A 14,669-nucleotide genomic window follows, 5' to 3' on the forward strand; every position below is an offset into this window, starting at 1 on the left:
TAATGGACTAAAGAGATCTAAGCTGACTAAGACCAAAACGACCGATTAGTCGACTAATCCACTAAGAGGGAGCAGCCCTACAGTCCAGCTTCTTAAATTAGGGCTGGGCAATATATAGATATCATATCAATATCGTGATATGAGACTAGATATCGTCTTAGGTTTTGGATATCGTAAAATCGTGATATATTAAGCCCTACAAGGTTCATGTTATTTATTACATTTTATACATTTAATCCGATTAGTTTTGGTTTCTCGCTGCAGTTATGCAGGTGCACTAAAGAACTCAACGTGACACAACTACTAGGGCTGCACGATACCAGGAAAATGTCTAATTGCGATTATTTTGACTGATGCTGTTGCGATTGCGATGTGACTTGCGATATTGGAGGGCATGATGAGAATCGGTATTCTCATCTGTGCCACCCCCCTTCCAGCCACGCCACTGTTCGGATCAAACGAGGTAGATGTGAACGCCCCCTTATTTGACTACACCTTTTCACCACGTGGAGAGATCCGGTAGACATTAGCTCGGTTGAGGATACAATTTCAACAAGATGATAAATGTTTACGTCATGAAATAAAGTCTTTAATTATTATTTGTGTTCCTGTGATCTATCACCTCTGCTGCAGACTGAAATCCCAGCTTTCTCTCTCTCTATGTCTCTCTCTTTCTCTTTCTGTCTCTCTCTATGTCTCTCTCTTTCTCTTTCTGTCTCTCTCTATGTCTCTCTCTTTCTCTCTCTGTCTCTGTCCGTCTCTCTCTCTGTCTCTCTCTTTCTCTGTCTCTGTCGGTCTCTGTCTCTCTCACACTGTCTCTTTGTGTCTGTGTCTGTCTCTCTATCTGTCTCTCTCTTTGTGTGTCTCTATCTGTCTCTCTTTCGCTCTCTCTCTCTCTCTCTCTCTCTCTCTCACACACAAATTTAATTCAAGGGGCTTTAATGGATTGAAAGTTTCAATAACAATGTTGCCAACGCATCAGACAAAACACAATAAAAGAGTTATATAAACATGGATTTGTATTACTTATATAAATCTATTTATATGGCAAATATATAAAAAAAGTTTTCAAGCAATATGAATAGTATTAATATGAAGTATATTCTAATAAAATGTAAAGGCATGGTAACATTTAACATTCAATATTATAAATATGTACAGGTATTTAAAACGTATAACTTAACTCTCTCTGTCTCTCTCCCTCTGTCTCTCTCTCTCTCTGTCTGTCTGTCTCTCTGTCTCTCTCCCTCTGTCTCTCTGTCTGTCTCTCTCTCTGTGTATTTCAGCCACATGCCTCTGAGTCCGGCTGCTGACACCAAACATGATCGCCCGCGGCAACAGGCGGTTACAAACGGCAACCCGACAGGCTCTGCTGTTGCCAGGGACGACGACGCGGATGACACGCCCCCTGGAAACAGTGTTGTCGTCCGCATTGGCATCCCGGACCTGCAGCAAACGGTAACACACACATGTCTATAATCAGTATATATATATATAAACTATATATATACAATATAACCCGGAGGAGAGGTTATATAAAGTAAGTGAATGAATCCGCACGACAAACCTGTGTGTCTGTCTGCCTGTGTCTGTCTGTCTCTTTCTCTGTCTGTCTGTGTCTCTGTCTCTGGCTCTCTCAGAAGTGTTTGCGGTTGGACCCAGAGTTACCAGTTTGGACCAGTAAGCAGAGGGTTCTGGTGACGTTGACTCAGTCTCTGTCGGATGTTTTGAACTATGGTCTCTTCCAGCCGGCGTTCAACGGCCGAGCCGGAAAGTTTCTGGACGAGGAGCGGCTGCTGAAGGAGTATCCTCTCCCTCCCATCACGCCCATCCCGTACCTGGAGGTACGCACTATTCACTTCATGTATTTATATCACTTTAAAGGTCCTGTATGTAAGATTGGGAAGATCCAGGACTTAGACAAAAGATGTTAACATCGACAACTTCTCAGACCCTCGCCCCCTTTCCGCTAAAGCCCAAAACGGTCTCCTAAGCCCCTCCCCCCACAAGGGAGAATGAATGCGTGTGCATGAGCAGTGATTGGCACGCAGTTAGACACCTCCCCTGGCCCTGATTGGTGCATCTGAACAGTTAGACACCTCCCCTGGCCCTGATTGGTGCATCTGAACAGTTAGACACCTCCCCTGGCCCTGATTGGTGCATCTGAACAGTTAGACATCTCCCCTGGCCCTGATTGGTGCATCTCAACAGTTAGACACCTCCCCTGGCCCTGATTGGTGCATCTGAACAGTCAGGCACCTCCCCTGGCCCTGATTGGTGCATCTGAACAGTTAGACACCTCCCCTGGCCCTGATTGGTGCATCTCAACAGTTAGACACCTCCCCTGGCCCTGATTGGTGCATCTGAACAGTTAGACACCTCACCCTGGCCCTGATTGGTGCATCTGAACAGTTAGACACCTCCCCTGGCCCTGATTGGTGCATCTCAACAGTAAGACACCTCCCCTGGCCCTGATTGGTGCGTCTGAACCGTTAGACACCTCCCCTGGCCCTGATTGGTGCATCTGAACAGTTAGACACCTCCCTGGCCCTGATTGGTGCATCTCAACAGTTAGACACCTCCCTGGCCCTGATTGGTGCATCTGAACAGTTAGACATCTCCCTGGCCCTGATTGGTGCATCTCAACAGTTAGACACCTCCCTGGCCCTGATTGGTGCGTCTGAACAGTTAGACACCTCCCTGGCCCTGATTGGTGCATCTGAACAGTTAGACACCTCCCTGGCCCTGATTGGTGCATCTGAACAGTTAGACACCTCCCATGGCCCTGATTGGTGCATCTCAACAGTTAGACACCTCCCTGGCCCTGATTGGTGCATCTGAACAGTTAGACACCTCCCTGGCCCTGATTGGTGCATCTGAACAGTTAGACACCTCGCCTGGCCCTGATTGGTGCATCTGAACAGTTAGACACCTCCCTGGCCCTGATTGGTGCATCTGAACAGTCAGGCACCTCCCTGGCCCTGATTGGTGCATCTGAACAGTTAGACACCTCCCTGGCCCTGATTGGTGCATCTGAACAGTTAGACACCTCCCTGGCCCTGATTGGTGCATCTGAACAGTTAGACACCTCGCCTGGCCCTGATTGGTGCATCTGAACAGTTAGACACCTCCCCTGGCCCTGATTGGTGCATCTGAACAGTTAGACAACTCGCCTGGCCCTGATTGGTGCATCTGAACAGTTAGACACCTCACCCTGGCCCTGATTGGTGCATCTGAACAGTTAGAAACCTCACCCTGGCCCTGATTGGTGCATCTGAACAGTTAGACACCTCGCCTGGCCCTGATTGGTGCATCTGAACAGTTAGACACCTCGCCTGGCCCTGATTGGTGCATCTGAACAGTTAGACACCTCCCCTGGCCCTGATTGGTGCATCTGAACAGTTAGACACCTCGCCTGGCCCTGATTGGTGCATCTGAACAGTTAGACACCTCCCCTGGCCCTGATTGGTGCATCTGAACAGTTAGACACCTCCCCTGGCCCTGATTGGTGCCCTGATTTTTGCAAATCGTACTACAGGCTGTAGGTGGAGCCAGAGGAGCTGGATTTTATTTTTAAATGACCTGCTTCATGTAGTTCTACTGGAACATATGACAGAAAGTTAGTTGAATGTAACGGATGTAACGGACGTTCATTAATATCAAAAAGTTACGCACTAAAGCTTCAAAGGAAGTTTATTTTTTATCAATAAATCCCTTTAACTCTTTGAACTCTTCTTGGAGTATCTTCAAATGCTTCATATGCCTAAAATCAGTACAACCGAAGCCGAAATGTCATCTAACTACAAATCGAGGAATCTCTTGTGCGTGTGTCTCCCGCGTGTGCATTACAGCAGCGGGGCTGGGGAGCCGCTACATCCATCACGTATATTCTACGTAAGCATCTTTTGTGTTAGCAAAAACTAGCCCGAACCTTTCACCTCTTATTTTACAGTTTCGTTATAAAAGGAGAGTTTACACGCAGAGCTACGTGGACGATAAGCAGCTGGCCAAGCTGCACACCAAGGTACACGCACACACACACACACACACACACACACACACACACACACACACACACACACACGCATCAAATTAGTTGTATAAATCACTTTTAAGTGCAGCTATAGACACAAATGTGTTTTAAGTAGGTCTAGACAATACAAATCCTTTTAAAATGCATAGTAATCATGTAAATGTACTCCCACTATCCATAATAATAACACTAACCAGTGTGTGTCATTTCTAAACACTCCCAAACTCCTTTCTGTCTGCACTGTCTTCTCTATTGAACAGCTTTATGTAGGAGAATTTGTGCTGTCTTTTTCATATAAATACGTAACATTGATTTTTGTTTTTACAGGCCAACCTGAAGCGCTTTATGGAACATGTTCATCAGAAGAATGTGGAGAAGGTTTCCAAATGGTTGGAAAAGGGCCTGGACCCAAACTTCCACGACTCAGACACCGGGGGTGAGTCTAAACATTCACACAACACTCGGCAAACGTTAGTGTGTTTTAAAGGATTACACTTTATAAAGTCTGGCGTTTTGACTCATCCAGCTACAGTATGCCTAGCTTAGCACAAAGACTAGCAGCAAGAGGAAACCGCTAGCAGAAAACTTGACAGCAACCTCAAAATGTCCTGATTTCCTCTAATAGAAAAAGGTTATCTGAGCCGTTAGCATTGGTGCTACTTTTGTTATCTATTGTGTCCATCTTCGCTTTCACACCTAGGCTCTGTAGACTTGGTGCGATTCTGCTGTGAAGTTGATTGCAGCTTATTAAATGTGAACATTTTCTAGTTTCTTCTGTCCTCAGTAAACTGAATATCTTTGAGTTGTGGACAAAACGAGACATTTGAGGACGTCATCTCGGGCTTTAGAGAAACACTGATCCACATTTTTCACCGTTTTCTGACATTTTAGAGACCAAAAAACTGAGCCATTCATCCAGGAAGTAATCCACAGATTACATGTTTCATGTTTCCTTCTCAATATGTATATATTTAAACATTTCTGTCTTAAAATGCATTAAAATAACATTTATTGGGGTTTCTTCAAAGGTAGCATGTTTTTTACAGTAACTGGGTGATGACGTCATAAGAGGGAGTAGCAACCCATAGCACAGGGGTCACCAACACGGTGCCTAGGGGCACCAGGTAGCCCCCCAAGGACCACATGAGTAGCCCTCAGGCCTGTTCTAAAAATGAAAATTTAATATTGATATTATCTGTTTCCCATCTTGTTAAGTCATTGTTGATAATTATTGTGAGAAATCATTAACGCGATCAGTGTCTTCACATAGATGAGTGTCATTAATCATTAATAATCATATATAACTAAAGGCAAACTGAGCACATTTGTCATTTCAGAAGAGTGCATCAAACTGGTAGCCCTTCGTATGACTCAATACCCATAAAGTAGCTCTCAGTTTCGAAAAGGTTGGTGACCCCTGCCATAGCAGGTACATAGACAGGCCAACAACGGGACAATTTTATCCATTTTCGCCATCTTATTCATCACTAAATTCACTTCTGACAACGTTTTAGGCGAGAAATTAACTGTTTAGATTTCGAATATAGTAAGTCTTGCGAAAATCGTTGCTAAATTGACAATTTGCTTCAAAGTTTTCGAGTTGAGAAGCTCCGTAAAGTAACGCCGGAGGTCTCTCAGACCGGTCTCACACACACACACACACACACACACACACACACACACACACACACACACACACACACACACACACACACACACCGCTGTAAACCGGAGGTCTCTCAGACCGGTCTCACACACACACACACACACACACACACACACACACACACACCGCTGTAAACCGGAGGTCTCTCAGACCGGTCTCACACACACACACACACACACACACACACACACACACACACACCGCTGTAAACCGGAGGTCTCTCAGACCGGTCTCACACACACACACACACACACACACACAAAAACGAATCCATGTGACCTGTTCGTCCAATCAGCTGCCGGTTTTCATTTCTTGGGCGACATTACAGATTAGCGTGTATTACGTCTCGTCTCCTCTCGTCTTTTTGATGTGTCCCGAGGCAGTTTTTTGGACCTCGGGGACGCGACTGATCATATCGACGGGGTTTTCTGTCAACGGTCGGCCATCGGCTATATGTGTCTACACCATTAGACTCTTGGAGTCCCTCTTATGACGTCACACCCCGCCTAGTGGAAGGGAGGGGGAGTGCTTAAAACCACTGTAAAAAGTACCAACTTTTCATATTATATTCAGCATTTTGTTATAAAAACAATGGTGGGCGGCTCTAATCTTTATGTTTAATAAACACATTGCTTAATTTCATGAAAAATTTAACCTGCAATTTACACTTTAAATGTCCTATGGCATGCTGCTTTTTGGATGCTTTTATATAGACCTTAGTGGTCCCCTAATACTGTATCTGAAGTCTCTTTTATATAGACCTTAGTGGTCCCCTAATACTGTATCTGAAGTCTCTTTTATATAGACCTTAGTGGTCCCCTAATACTGTATCTGAAGTCTCTTTTATATAGACCTTAGTGGTCCCCTAATACTGTATCTGAAGTCTCTTTTATATAGACCTTAGTGGTCCCCTAATACTGTATCTGAAGTCTCTTTTATATAGACCTTAGTGGTCCCCTAATACTGTATCTGAAGTCTCTTTCCCGAAATTCAGCCTTGGTGCAGAACTACAGACACTAGAGCCAGTCCCACAATGAGCTTTCCTTAGGATGTGCCATTTCCGTGTCTGTAGCTTTAAATGCTATTAAGGATGAGATTTCTAGCCACTGGGGGACCATAGGCAGGCTGGGGGAACTCATATTAATGTTAAAAAAAAACTCATAAAGTGAAATATTTTAAGGCCATGGGACCTTTAAAATGAATAAACCAACAGTACTTTGATTTATTTTTATACAGTGCAAAATTAAAAAATAAAACATGATTCAGGAAGATAAATAAAATTGAGAAATCTTGATGTTTTTGCACATGAACCCTTCTTTTTAATGATAATAATCGTTAGTTGCAGCCCTAGGCCTCAGTCCCATATATTTAGTTTCCAGTGATGTGCTCTTATTTTTGGAACAATAACAACGTGTTTGTTTTGGCTGTTTGTGTCTCAGAGTGTCCTCTGACTCTGGCGGTCCAGCTGGAGGAGAGCGCCGACTTGATTAAAGTCCTTCGCAGTGGAGGCGCTCACCTGGACTTCAGGACCAGAGACGGTATCACCGCTCTGCATCGGGCCGTGCTCTGCAGGAACAGCTCGTCTCTCACTGTAAGAAAACAGCAACTGCTTCCTACCAGCCTTTGCATCGACTAGTTGTTACTGTCAGAATGTCAAAAGTCGTTTCAGACTGAGAGCAAAGCAAACATATAAGGCCAAATTTTGTTTTTTTGTGATCGTTTCGGGGCAAAATCCTTGATTATGCGGCACGTTTTCTTAAAAAATGCGATGGAATATGCAGGATTTTTATTACATTACATGTCATTTAGCTGACGCTTTTATCCAAAGCGACTTACAATTGTTACATATCAGAGGTCACACACCTCTGGAGCAACTAGGAGTTAAGTGTCTTGCTCAGGGACACATTGGTTGATGTATCGCAGTGGGAATCGAACCCAGGTCTGCCACACCAAAGGAAAGTGACATATCCACTGCCCCATCACCACCTCCGATGAATTTTTATGCGATGAAATCGCGGTAACATGCAAAAACTGCAGTTTGATGAAAAAGAGAAAAAAAAAAAACTGCTTTTAGATGATGTTCACGTCGCGTAATTACGTCACTTCATAACGTTCCCATGGCAACAGGGGAAAATGGCTGCTCTTGTGTGAAGTAAACGCAACATTTTTCAATTTCTGCTAAGATATACAGTACAGGCCAAAAGTTTGGACACACCTTCTCATTCAATGCGTTTCCTTTTATTTTCATGACTATTTACATTGTAGATTCTCACTGAAGGCATCAAAACTATGAATGAACACATATGTAATTATGTAGTTAACAAAATAGTATATTATAGATATTTTAGATTCTTCAAAGTAGTCACCCTTTGCTTTTTTTGATAACTCTGCAAACCCTTGGTGTTCTCTCAATGAGCTTCGTGAGGTAGTCACCTGAAATGGTTTTACCTTCACAGGTGTGCTTTGTCAGGGTTCATTAGTGGAATTATTTCCCTAATAATAAAAAAAGCAAAGGGTGGCTACTTTGAAGAATCTAAAATATAAGACATGTTTTCAGTTATTTCACACTTTTTTGTTAGGTACATAATTCCATATGTGTTCATTCATAGTTTTGATGCCTTCAGTGAGAATCTACAATGTAAATAGTCATGAAAATAAAAAGGAAACACATTGAATGAGAAGGTGTGTCCAAACTTTTGGCCTGTACTGTATTTTGGGACTTTTTTGCAACGAAAATGCGGGGATTATGAAATCATGCAAGCCGCGCATATTTTGCGCGGAAATATAACTTTACAACGTAACATTTCGTTAAAATATACGCGCCACTTTCTAAAGCCATGTGGTGGTGTTATCGCGAGGCTACGTGACACGCAGGTTGCGTTCAGGACAACAACTGGTTGGGTTTAGGAAAAGAAGAACGGGGTTAGGGTTAGGAAAGCTACAAACGTGAAAAAGAAATATCAATCGCGGGACACAAAGTCAAACACGGGACTCGATCCCCGCTCTCCTGGGTACCACATGCCACTTAAAAATCCAACTACCTCTCGTGAAAGAACCGAGCAGGCCGGCCTTGTTGCACAATCCAAATATTCTTTAAAACTTGACATTTTCAGTTGTTTTCCCGAAGCGAAACTGAGTTGTACAACGGCAGCACACAGAGAGCGGAAAGAGGGAGGGGCAAAGCTTGATGTCAGGCTTTATCCTGGAAATGTACTTCCGTTGATCCGGACTAAGGCTAAATGAACCAACACTGTACTGAATGCCTTCCTGTCCTGTTCCTGTTCTGGTTCTTAGACTATGCTGGACCTCGGAGCGTCTCCAGACTACAAGGACAGCAGAGGCTTGACTCCTCTTTATCACTCTGCCATGGTGGGTGGCGCCCCCTACTGCTGCGAGCTGCTGCTGCAGGACCACGCCACCATCGGTACGGAGGCTGAGTGTGTGTGTGTGTATATGTGTATTATTGTTTAACTACATTCGTGGGGTCCAAAAACCAGGAGTGCAGTATACTTGTGGGGTCCGGACAGCTTTATGGGGCTAAAATGCTGGACCCCACAAGTTTAAAGGGCTGTTTGAGGGTTAAGACTTGGTTTTAGGATTAGGGATAGAATTAGGTTATGGTTAGGGTTAGGGTAAAGGTTAAGGTTAGGCATTTAGTTGTGATGGTTAAGGTGAGGGTAAGGGTTAAGGTTAGGCATTTAGTTGTGATGGTTAAGGTTAGGGTAAGGGTTAAGGTTAGGCATTTAGTTGTGATGGTTAAGGTGAGGGTAAGGGTTAAGGTTAGGCATTTAGTTGTGATGGTTAAGGTTAGGGTAAGGGTTAAGGTTAGGCATTTAGTTGTGATGGTTAAGGTGAGGGTAAGGGTTAAAGTTAGGCATTTAGTTGTGATGGTTAAGGTTAGGGTAAGGGGCTAGGGAATGCATTATGTCAATGACGGGTCCCCACAAAGATAGTGAGACACACTGTGTGTGTGTGTGCGTGCGTGCATGCATGTTTGTCTATGTGTGTCATAAATAGTCATGGCAAGCCTAATTATCAAACTTTAAGAAACTATTTAGCGTAATGTGTTAAGATTACATTAAACTGTTATTAAGTAGTTGTGTTTTACATCGGCTGTCATAAGACCATTATGATTGTGTCTTGACCTGTGTGTGTGTGTGTGTGTGTGTGTGTGTGTGTGTGTGTGTGTGTGTGCTGCCCTTTACATTACTGTATTTACTACTTTTATTATTAGTTGATTCTGTTTGTCTTTTGTGTGAAAAAACCTACTGTACACTTCACCGCTGAAAGAATTCTTGTTGTCATGGTTGCAGGGATGGCTGATGAGAACGGATGGCAGGAAATCCACCAGGTGACTCACACACACACACACACACACACACACACACACACACACACACACACACACACACACACACACACACACACACACACAATCAGTTCAAATACTTTCCCTATACAATTATGATTTTTTTTTTGTGTGTGTATGTGTGGGCGCATGTGTGTGTGAGTTCAGGCATGTCGCTATGGTAACGTGCAGCACTTGGAGCACCTGCTGTTCTACGGCGCTGACATGAGTTCCCAGAATGCATCGGGAAACACCGCACTGCACCTCTGTGCTCTCTACAACCAGGTAACACAAAAAAACACTCAACGTTTTCAACTGGTTTTTTTATATCTGCGTTTTTTATTTTGGAACAAATGAAATAATTGCCGCTGGTTTTGCAGGACAGCTGTGCCAGAGTGCTGCTGTTCAGAGGAGCAAATAAGGACATCAAAAACTACAACAACCAGACTGCCTTTCAGGTAAAATAAAGACAAAACTACAAAAGCCATCCTGCCCTGAGCTTATGGTGCGTTCTTTTTTTCTTGTAATCGCGACAAGTAGCTCGATTGTGACGTCACATCCGTGTCAAAAAACGAATAACCGCGGGTAGGCTACTGTTCTGCTTTCTGCTCCAGACTCGGCTTAAAGCCATTGTTGTCATATAGCAACCGAGCGTCTCTAGCCAATTTCAGCTGCACAAGCTCCAAAATAACTTATTAGGCGATATTTAACTCCTAATAAGACTGTAGAGACATGTCTATAGGTAGTAGTATACAGCACTATGTTTAACTCCTAATAAGACTGTAGAGACATGTCTATAGGTAGCAGTATACAGCACTATGTTTAACTCCTAATAAGACTGTAGAGACATGTCTATAGGTAGTAGTACTATGTTTGTCCTAATAAGACTGTAGAGACATGTCTATAGGTAGCAGTATACAGCACTATGTTTAACTCCTAATAAGACTGTAGAGACATGTCTATAGGTAGCAGTATACAGCACTATGTTTAACTCCTAATAAGACTGTAGAGACATGTCTATAGGTAGCAGTATACAGCACTATGTTTAACTCCTAATAAGACTGTAGAGATTTGCGTGTGCGCTAACATTTCCATGGTAACAGCGAACTCCAGGAATCAGAAACCTTGCTGTTACCCTTAGCAACTGTACCTACTACTTCTACATGACCTCGCGAATAAAAACAGTTTTTTTCTCAACACGAAGTGGATTTCATACAGACCTCTGACTTGTACCGGAGCAGAAACCTTCGTTTCACAACCTCAGAGGTCGTGGTCAGTCCAACTCGGATGGTTTAGACCAAGGCTCTCCAATTTTGGGGCCTGCGGGCCAATTTTGGCCCTTTCTCCCTTTGTTTTGGCCCACCATGGCATTTGACATGCTAATGCTTATTCTCCTCTTACTTTAAAAGTGCTGTGAAATCGTAACCGTATTGACTACGAAACGTACATTTTGTGCAGCTAAAAAGAACCTAATCTGAGTTTTTTAACGGCAATCTAAAGCACAGTGCTGGTAAACTTCACTATTAAACTACGTACATACGTTTTATCCACGTAGAATTGCAAGAAATACTCTCTCCCGCTCTCGCTCACTTTGCTGTGAGCCGTGCCTTTGTCACCGGCTCTGAGTCAGCCTGTCAAGATGGAGGGATTGAGGCAGCGGCACACTGATAAAAGAAAATGTAGTAAGACAGCTGGAGCCTAATGTTGAAAGACTTTTGACAGGCTTCATGTCTCCCATTGATATAGCAAGTGATAAATGACTGTACACGCCATCGAAGAAAGTAATACGAGCTCTGTAATGTGGGATATATCTGCAGATTTAAGAGCAGTGTTATTATTTCAAAATTTGATTTCAGAAATGTAATACATTTTCACATAACATCAAGATTTATTTTTGTCCCTGTGGCCTTCCATCCAGATAGATTTTTGGCCCTTCATATAAAAGAATTTGGTCAATTCTGGTTTAGACATTATGGCTAATAATCAAAATCCTTATGTTGAGCTCTATATATAAATGTCTGATTCAGCTGTTGTTGTTATGATAATGCATGAACTTTCTCCCCTTTGTGTGTGTGTGTGTGTGTGTGTGTGTGTGTGTGTGTGTGTGTGTGTGTGTGTGTGTGTGTGTGTGTGTGTGTGTGCGTGCGTGCGTGTGTGTAGGTAGCAATAATTGCTGGGAACTTTGATCTTGCAGAAATCATTAAGATCCATAAAACCTCCGACGTTGGTGAGTTGGATGACACATTTAAATTGAAATTGCGTGAATGTGCACACGTTACAGTACCTGGTGAAGTTAACTCTGTGTGTGTGTGTGTGTGTGTGTGTGTGTGTGTGTGTGTGTGTGTGTGTGTGTGTGTGTGTGTGTGTGTGTGTATATACTTGTTTATGTGCCTAAGTAGTACCCTTCAGAGAAACTCCATCCTACACAAAGCGCCGCAGAGGTGGTGTGACCAAGACGCTGGGTGGAAACGGTCTGTCCTCCCCGCGCTCTCTGATTCGCTCAGCTAGCGACAACGTTCTGGAAAGCCCCGCCTCCTCTCCTGGACCCTCCCTCCAAAGCCTGGAAACGCACCACGACACGCACACGCACTCGCTACGACGACACACCCGCCGGCTCAGGTACAGACTTCCCCTCACACGTACGGTAGACACTTCCTCATGTACTCAGACAGAGGCCTAGTCAACGTGTTTGAGTTTAGTTTATTTATGAAAGAGGATAGTGCAAATTAATAAAACCAATGATTTCCCATGGGTTAAAAAAAGCCAGAATTAGCCAAAAGGTTATTTTTCATCTGTAGTCCCCTACCTTCGATGTTAAAAAAGGCTTTTTGTACACACTAGTATAGTCTTACAAGCCATCCTGTTGTCTGTGAAGGTTCTCAGTCATCCAGGTCATGGTAGTTATCCGTTCCGTCTCTCATCCAAGAGACTTTAAAGTGCTCATATTATTATGCTTTTTGGCTTTTTCCCTTTCCTTTATTGTGTTATATATATTGTTTGTGCACATTATAGGTTTACAAAGTGAAAAAGCACAAAGTCCTAATGCTCGCCTAGCTGCTAGCATAGCACGCCCTCATACTCTGCTTCTGACTGGCTAGTAGTCCTTACCTAGGTACTGTCAGGGCACGCCCTCATACTCTGCTTCTGACTGGCTAGTAGTCCTTACCTAGGTACTGTCAGGACACACCCTCATACTCTGCTTCTGACTGGCTAGTAGTCCTTACCTAGCTACTGAGCATGTGTGACTCCCAACAAAGATGGGACAGAAGTGAGAGGTCTCACTCTGTAGCTAAAACTGAGAGCTCAACACACAGGGTGAAAAGAGGAGCTGCAGCATCGTGCAGTACAACAAAAACATGGTGTTTTTTGAAAATCAAACCATGTAAATCTGTTCTGATATAACCTCTAAATACAATTATGAACCTGAAAATGAGCATAATATGGGGTCTTTAACCTCTGGTGGGTTGTGGACTTAAAAAGCAGTGAAACAGTTCAACAAACAAATCAACAGTGAATTTACTTGGAACTGTGATGTTTCCCTTAATAATTTTCCCGTTGAACTTTTTGAATTCCACTTCAGAACACAAGACAAAATAAGAGTTTACTTGCAAAACATGACATGCAAAATAATCGTTTTTCTCGATTACATTGTTTTTGTGATCGTTAGCACATAAAATCGCGATAAAAATAAGTTTCATTGCACAGCCCTAGCCTAAACTGAGGGTGAGGGGAAACCCTTTTTTTACAAGCTTTGTCTGAGGAGAGGCCCACAGTCAGACTTATAAAATATAAAACCACCGGTGTTTACGGTAAAGTTGACAACAGTATTTGTATAGCTGGCGTGGCTGGTACAGCACTACTTAAAACTTAGTGTAAAATTGATTGAAATCTGTTTAACTTTCTGCATTTCTGTATTTTTTTTTGTCCCGTATGTGTACAGCCCGAGTGGTGGGGGTCATGTGGAGACCAGCCCCCCCTCCTCCCCTCCCCCGACTCCCCAGATGAGGAAGAGGAGGCTGTACAGCGCCGTACCAGGGCGCACCTTCATCGCCACCCGGTCCCACGTGCCCCAGGGGCCCGGAGAGATCCAGCTGCACCGAGGAGAGAGGGTCAAAGGTCAGACTGTGGTCCTGAGTACAGTGAAGACAGTAGGGGTGTATATCTGGGTCAATGACCTATAAGGATCTTCAACAGGCCTTCAAAAAGTAGTCATGTGGTGCAACCGTGAATTATCTTAAAATAAATTCATTTCTTAAACATGCTTAACCCTTTTTACAGGTTTCTCAGTTATATAAAGTGTTAAGAAACAAAGTATTTGCATTTCTTTTGAGTTTTTGTAATGATCTCATTGTTTTGTTCTATAATGTCCATATTTCATAAAATGGATTATTATCGGATATATTATGACGGACATATGAGTGCAAACGCTTTGCAATTTTGTACTTTTGGCTACAAATCTCTAGATTATAAATGGTTCGAAAGGCTGCAGCTTGACTCCTTACCAGAACTCGTAAACGAGATCACATTACACCTGTTCTTGCCTCCCTTCGTTGGCCACCAGTTTGCTTTAGAATACATTTTAAGATTCTGTTGTTCGTTTTTAAAGCTCTTTATGGTTAAGT

General features: G+C 43.2%; 1 protein-coding gene across 1 annotated transcript in view; it reads left to right on the plus strand.

Moving 5' to 3' along the window:
- shank3b (SH3 and multiple ankyrin repeat domains 3b) overlaps positions 1-14,669 on the plus strand; it is a 62,931-nt gene that overhangs the window by 23,925 nt on the left and 24,337 nt on the right. Inside the window, exons 3-14 of the mRNA XM_028571279.1 lie at positions 1,287-1,458; positions 1,641-1,844; positions 3,953-4,024; positions 4,361-4,469; positions 7,139-7,290; positions 8,994-9,123; positions 10,013-10,050; positions 10,216-10,332; positions 10,428-10,505; positions 12,208-12,274; positions 12,447-12,666; positions 13,988-14,163. Coding sequence (XP_028427080.1) covers positions 1,287-1,458; positions 1,641-1,844; positions 3,953-4,024; positions 4,361-4,469; positions 7,139-7,290; positions 8,994-9,123; positions 10,013-10,050; positions 10,216-10,332; positions 10,428-10,505; positions 12,208-12,274; positions 12,447-12,666; positions 13,988-14,163 — 1,535 coding nt within the window. The remainder of the gene's footprint in view (positions 1-1,286; positions 1,459-1,640; positions 1,845-3,952; positions 4,025-4,360; positions 4,470-7,138; positions 7,291-8,993; positions 9,124-10,012; positions 10,051-10,215; positions 10,333-10,427; positions 10,506-12,207; positions 12,275-12,446; positions 12,667-13,987; positions 14,164-14,669) is intronic.

The sequence above is a fragment of the Perca flavescens genome, chromosome 23 (genome assembly GCF_004354835.1).
Source record: "Perca flavescens isolate YP-PL-M2 chromosome 23, PFLA_1.0, whole genome shotgun sequence".
NCBI classification, from domain to species: domain Eukaryota; kingdom Metazoa; phylum Chordata; class Actinopteri; order Perciformes; family Percidae; genus Perca; species Perca flavescens.